We start from the raw sequence: 6,130 nt of genomic DNA, 5'->3' as shown, positions 1-6,130 counted from the left end.
CATAAATATTTTTAAAAATAAATACAATGAAGCCCACGACTCAGGAGGCTGAGGCGGGAGGATTGCTGGAGGCCAGGGGTTCGAGACCAGCCTGGGCAACATAGTGAGACCTCATCTCTAAAAAAATAAAAAGAAAAAATTAGCTGGGCATGGTGGTCCCAGCTACTTGGGAGGCTGAGCCAGGAGGATCTCTTGAGCCTTAGAGTTTGAGGTTACAGTGAGCTATGATTGTCATTCCAGCTTGGGTGACAGAGGGAGACCCTGTCTCTAAAATAAGTAAATAAATCCACCCTGAAGGTTTAAGTTGTACTAGCTGGTTGGGTTTGTTCTTCCCCCCTCCCCTGCCCCCAGGTGACTTGTCACATCCAGGCCTGAGACCAGAGATGGTCACACCGGAGGGGTAAGAACTGTGGCCCTTTACAACTACCCACAGTGAAGAGTTCAAGATCCATCTGGGAGCAGCCAGGTTGAAGCCAGAAGCAATGAGATAAGGATGCTGACAGATTGGGCTGACCTCCTTCTCTGCGATCAAAGGCCAGGTATTCCCGAGATAGAGGAGAGGGTGGAGGGCTACTGCCAGAGCAGAAGGCAAACACTGGAAGGCAGCAACCTTCATCTGGGATGACCTTCTGCATAGACACGAGAGGACAGAATCAGTAAGGAGGGTTTACCCCATGCACGATTCATGAATAAGGGCCTTCATGGTGCCTGCTCCAAGGCCAGCCCAGTGCCCCCCAAGGCTGTAAGGATTTTGTGTCTACTCTCCCCTCCCACCCCCAGCACGAGAATGCTGCTGTGAGGTCTTCAAAATAGGAATCCTAACAATTGTCTAGGATTCCAGCTACTTTCTGGGTAACAGGTAAGGAAATTAGGAAGGGTGAAAAATCGGAAATTGGAGACTTGGAAAATCCTTGCTGCTGCCCCTGCCGCCGCCTGCACTGGATACAGTACGTGAGCAGGAGAAGCCATCGTCTTCTTCGCTGCTGAATGAGGACAGCCTTATGCTCCCTGCCACCTCACCGCTTCCTATCTAAGAAGTGCTATTTGCCCTGGACACCCTGTTCCCTGGGGCACTCAAGCGCTATTTGCCCTGGACACCCTGTTCCCTGGGGCACTCGGTGCTATAGCATTAGGGTGAGCTGAGCTGGCAAATAATAGCCTTAGGGCTGTTTAGCCTGTTTACCCCAGGGAGCCTGTCCACCAAGAAGCACAGGGATCCTCGGAGTGAGAAGGACTCTGTACCTTGGCAAGTTAGATACTCCGTCTCCTTGGTTACTCCCCATCCTGTCCCCTGCTGTTTTGTGAAAATTCAGGGTGAAGCCCAAGGTTTGAGGCACTTCCCATTGAAACCTACAATGACCTATCTTCCCATTTCCATGAGCCCCCTCACCCCACACGTGAACAAATTTGATCTCGGGACACAGCAGTGCCCAGTGATGTTCTTCCCCTTCCTACTTCAAGTATCCATCCCTCAGCGGGCCCCACACACAAGGCACTTTGATAATCCTAGAAACCACAACCACCCCAGGCACACTTCGAACAACAACTGTTCACAGCCGGCTCGCGACTCCCTTTGAGTGGGTGGCACCTCTCTTGTGGCAGCCTTTCTAGCATTTGGCCTCTCTTCAGCCAGAACTCCATTTCCCAAGACATAGAGATCTCTTTTGTCTCAAACTCATTCCAAGAGAAGCATCTGTACTTTTTTCTTTTCCTCCTCTGCGAGGTCCCTAACGCATAGGGAATTTTGGTTATAAATTGTCAATAACTGACTCGCAAATAGGCAGTGGCAGACACCTCTGGCCTAGAGGTGAAGTGATATCCTAAATTAAGGGACAGGCCCTGGAGTTAGACCATCAGCACGGCTCAAATCCCGGCTCTGCTTCCTCCCTGTGGAAGGTTGGGGGCGTGACTTAATCTTTATGGGCCTCAGTTTCCTCATGTATAAATGGGGCCATGATAATAGTAGCTGTCTGATGTCAGAGGGTACAATGAAAAAATAATAACAATAGTGGCCGCTCTAGTGGGCTGTTAGAAGGATTACATTTGTTAATATTTTTTAAATAGTTAGAACAGTGCCTGGCATATAATAAGCACAAAAAAGTGTCAGATAAATAGATTGTGTCTTTTTAATTCTAATCTTCTCAGAGTATGAGAAACACCATTGTTTGGTATTACTGTGGGAACCTCAATTTGACCACATTTCTGACTGGTTCAGCCTGTCCCCTCAGCAGCGAAGCCAAGCCTTATTACACATCAAAGTCACCTAAAGAGTTTGTGTTTTTTAAAAAACACAGATTTTAGGGCTTTTGTGGTTCATTCATTCAACAACAACTTGAGCACCTATGATCTCTGAGAATAGGATAGGTAGTAAAATAGACAAAGTACCTTCTGTCAGCGAACTTACCTCCTAGTGAGGGAGATAGACCAGAAAACTTTTTCTGTAAATGACCAGATAGTAAATACTTTAGGCTTTGGGGCCATACAGTCTCTATGGAAACCACTCCCTTCTGCCCTTCTAGCAGGAAAGCAACCACAGACAATATGTAAATGACAGGTGTGGCTGTGTTCCACTAGAACTCTACTGATGGACTCTGAAATTTGAATTTCATATAATTTTCACATGTTGGGAAACATGATTCTTCTTTTGATTTTTTTCCAACCATTTACAAACGTAAAAACCATTCTTAGCTCGCAGGCCACACTAAAACAGGGTAGGCCAGAGTGATCCCTGAGATGGACAGTAAGTGAACAAGTATGTCATTTAAGGCCTGAGATGCATGCAGCTGTTGTGATGCTGCGGAAAGAGACCAGCCTAGAACTGGGAGCTGGAGGTCTTGTCCCAGTCCTACCCTACAGGAGTCCAGGCAAGCCACTTAGGTTTATGGCCTCATTTTCCTCTGAGGATTAAAACTCTCAGCGTTGACGATTCTGTGTACAATTAGCATGCATTATTTTGTGATTTAAAAATCTACGGACAGGCCGGGCACGGTGGCTCACGCCTGTAATCCTAGCTCTCTGGGAGGCGGAGGCGGGCAGATTGTTTGAGCTCAGCAGTTCGAAACCAGCCTGAGCAAGAGCGAGACCCCGTCTCTACTAAAAATAGAAAGAAATTAATCGGACAACTAAAAAAATATATATAGAAAAAATTAGCCGGGCATGGTGGCGCGTGCCTGTAGTCCCAGCTACTCGGGAGGCTGAGGCAGGAGGATCGCTTGAGCCCAGGAGTTTGAGGTTGCTGTGAGCTAGGATGACGCCACAGCACTCTAGCCAGGGCAACAGAGTCAGACTCTGTCTCAAAAAAAAAATCTAGGGACAGGCCTGCCAGCAGCGTCCCGAATCCCAGCCACACCCCTGGCCCTGCGGGCTCGGGCCGGGGCTGCGTCCCGGGACTGGAGGGCGGCGCCCTCGCGTGGCAGAAGTAAACACCCGGACCCAGAGGCCGGGAGCCGGGACCCGGCGCCCTTCCGGGCAGAGCGCGGCCCGGCCACTCCCTCCTCAAGCCCGACGTGGCTCCTGCATCCAGGACCCCCAGGGGCGTGAGTGGCGCCCGAGAGACGCCCTTGTCCCGGGGTCCGTGCGCGGTGGCGGTGCCGAGTTGTTTCGACAGCTCGGACCGCTGGTCCTCCGTGGTAGGAAGATCAGCTCCCTCCGTCGTCGGGCCCTCCCGCGGCCGCGGCGCCTAGTGCCGGCTTCCTGCTTCTCTGCTCGCGGGCGTTGCTGCGCCGCGCTCCCGGCACGGGCCAGCCGGTGCCTCTCGGTAGGCTTAGCCCCTCCCCATTCCCGCCCCTGCCTGGTGCTCCCTCCAGGTCCCTGGGTCTTGGTAGTCTGGCCATCTTGTCTTCTGACTCCGGCTCCGTGCCCCGCATGCCCGTTTCCAAGCTCCCTACCAGACGTCTTCAGTTTCCAGAAGAGCAAAACCGTCTGTGGACCTAGGTGGGAAAAGAGCTGGCTGTGACCTTGGCGCGTCCTGGAGGGCCCAGCCTTGGGCTGAATGGCAGCACCCACGCTGGGCCGTCTGGCACTGACCCACCTGCTGGTGGCTCTCTTCGGCATGGGCTCGTGGGCTGCCGTCAATGGGATCTGGGTGGAGCTGCCTGTGGTGGTAAAAGACCTTCCAGAGGGTGAGTGGGAGGGAGGTGTAGGGAGGCTGGGGCAAGTGCGCCCACGAAGGCGGGCCGCGATTGCTCTTTGTCCCTTAGCCATTGTGCCTGTGACACGGCATCGTTCCTTCCCTGCAGGTTGGAGCCTCCCCTCATACCTCTCTGTGTGTGTGGCGCTGGGGAACCTGGGTCTGCTGGTGGTGACCCTGTGGAGGCGGCTGGCGCCGGGCAAGGGCGAGCAGGTCCCCATCCAGGTGGTACAGGCACTGAGCGTGGTGGGCACAGCCCTGCTGGCCCTTCTGTGGCATCATGTGGCACCAGTGGCAGGGCAGCTCCACTCTGTGGCCTTCCTAACACTGGCCTTGGTGCTGGCACTGGCCTGCTGCACCTCTAATGTCACTTTCCTGCCCTTCCTGAGCCACCTGCCACCTCCTTTCTTAAGGTCTTTCTTCTTGGGTCAGGGGCTCAGCACCCTGCTGCTCTGTGTGCTGGCCCTAGTGCAGGGTGTGGGCCGCATCAAGTGCCCGCCAGCCCCCACCAACACCACCTCTGATCCTCCGCTTCACATCCCTGAGCGTTTTCCTGCCAGCACCTTCTTCTGGTCACTGACCGCCCTTCTGGTCACTTCAGCTGCTGCCTTCCATGGTCTCCTGTTGCTGTTGCCATCACTACCATCTGTACCTACAGGGGACCCAGGGCCTGAACTGCAAATGGAAACCCCAGGAACAGAGGAGGAGGAGGAAGAGGCCTTGCCATTGCGGGAGCCACCGAGCCAGGCAGCAGGCACCAACCGTGGCCCAGACCCTGAGACCCGCTGGTGGCTCTCGGCCCAGGGTGCCTGCCTGCTGGGCCTGCTGGCCATCACCAGTGCACTGACCCATGGTGTGCTGCCTGCAGTGCAGAGCTTTTCCTGCTTACCCTATGGGCGCCTGGCCTACCACCTGGCTGTGGTGCTGGGCAGTGCCGCCAACTCCCTTGCCTGCTTCTTGGCCATGGGCGTGCTGTGCAGGTGCACAAGGGGCCCCAAGCCCGAGAGTGGGTGGCACTTAGGGGTGGGGGTTGGGTCCGGGTGCAGCTAGCCCTGAGTCTCTGCTCACCCCCCACAGATCCCTGGCAGGGCTGGGTGGTCTTGCTCTGCTGGCCGGACTCTTTGGGGCATACCTGGTGGTGCTGGCAATCCTGAGCCCCTGTCCACCCCTGGTGGGCACCTCTGCAGGGGTGGTCCTTGTGGTGAGCACAGTGGGGATATGAAGTGGGGAGGGGGGTTTGCCCTGGAGCAGGGGCACATGATGCTCAGCCTTCTGCTATGTCCCCCCTCTCAGGTGCTGTCGTGGATGCTGTGTCTGGGCATGTTCTCATACGTGAAGGTGGCCACCAGCTCCCTGCTGCATGGCAGGGGCCGGCCTGCATTGCTGGCAGCTGGCGTGGCCATCCAGGTGGGCTCCATGCTCGGCGCTGGCGCCATGTTCCTTCCCACCAGCATCTACCATGTGTTCCGCAGTGGAAAGGATTGTGTGGACCCCTGTAAACCCTGAGCCTGGGTAGATGGGGCCCTCACTCCACCCCATCTGTCTTCACCTTGAGGCTGCCACAGTGCCCTAGTGCCTGCAGCCCAAGCAGGCCTCCCCACACATGGGTATGCTCATGGACACTTCAGGCCAGGGTGAAAACCAAAGAGCAGGCTTGGAGCCAGGGATAGGTTGGGGCCATGGGCTTGGGCCCTGGGCCTGAGATTGTATGGGATTTGTACAATAAAGCATTTTTATTAAAAAAAAATCTGATGAAAACCTTACAAGAAAAATTTAATGAAATCAGAGAATTGGGTTAATTTTTCAGATATATCCTCTAATGTGCAATTACATTCAAATACAGATTGTAATGCTTTTCTTATCATATCCACAGCTTCTCTCTTCTGTGAGTTTTCTTGTCCAAAATCTTTCTTTGTAAAATGAATCTCTGTCATTTGCTATAGGATTGTCCCTTAAAGATACCCTAACATGCCACTCATTTGCACAGATTTCTAAAAATCC

The 6,130-nt window shown here is 53.9% G+C and overlaps 1 protein-coding gene across 1 annotated transcript; it reads left to right on the top strand.

The window, feature by feature from the left end:
- The first annotated feature begins 3,460 nt into the window (after positions 1 to 3,460).
- Positions 3,461 to 5,851, top strand: SLC52A1 (solute carrier family 52 (riboflavin transporter), member 1). Its single transcript, XM_012659909.1, has 5 exons — positions 3,461 to 3,757; positions 3,880 to 4,121; positions 4,239 to 5,109; positions 5,207 to 5,330; positions 5,423 to 5,851. The coding sequence occupies exons 2-5, from the start codon at positions 3,992 to 3,994 to the stop codon at positions 5,633 to 5,635; spliced, it is 1,338 nt and encodes a 445-aa protein (XP_012515363.1). The 5' UTR covers positions 3,461 to 3,757; positions 3,880 to 3,991; the 3' UTR covers positions 5,636 to 5,851.
- The last annotated feature ends 279 nt before the right edge of the window (positions 5,852 to 6,130 follow it).

Source organism: Propithecus coquereli, unplaced genomic scaffold (genome assembly GCF_000956105.1).
Source record: "Propithecus coquereli isolate 6110/MARCELLA unplaced genomic scaffold, Pcoq_1.0 Scaffold640, whole genome shotgun sequence".
In the NCBI taxonomy this organism is placed as follows: domain Eukaryota; kingdom Metazoa; phylum Chordata; class Mammalia; order Primates; family Indriidae; genus Propithecus; species Propithecus coquereli.
The sequence above is the reverse complement of the archived record's forward strand: the minus strand, read 5'-3'. Positions and strand labels throughout refer to the sequence as shown.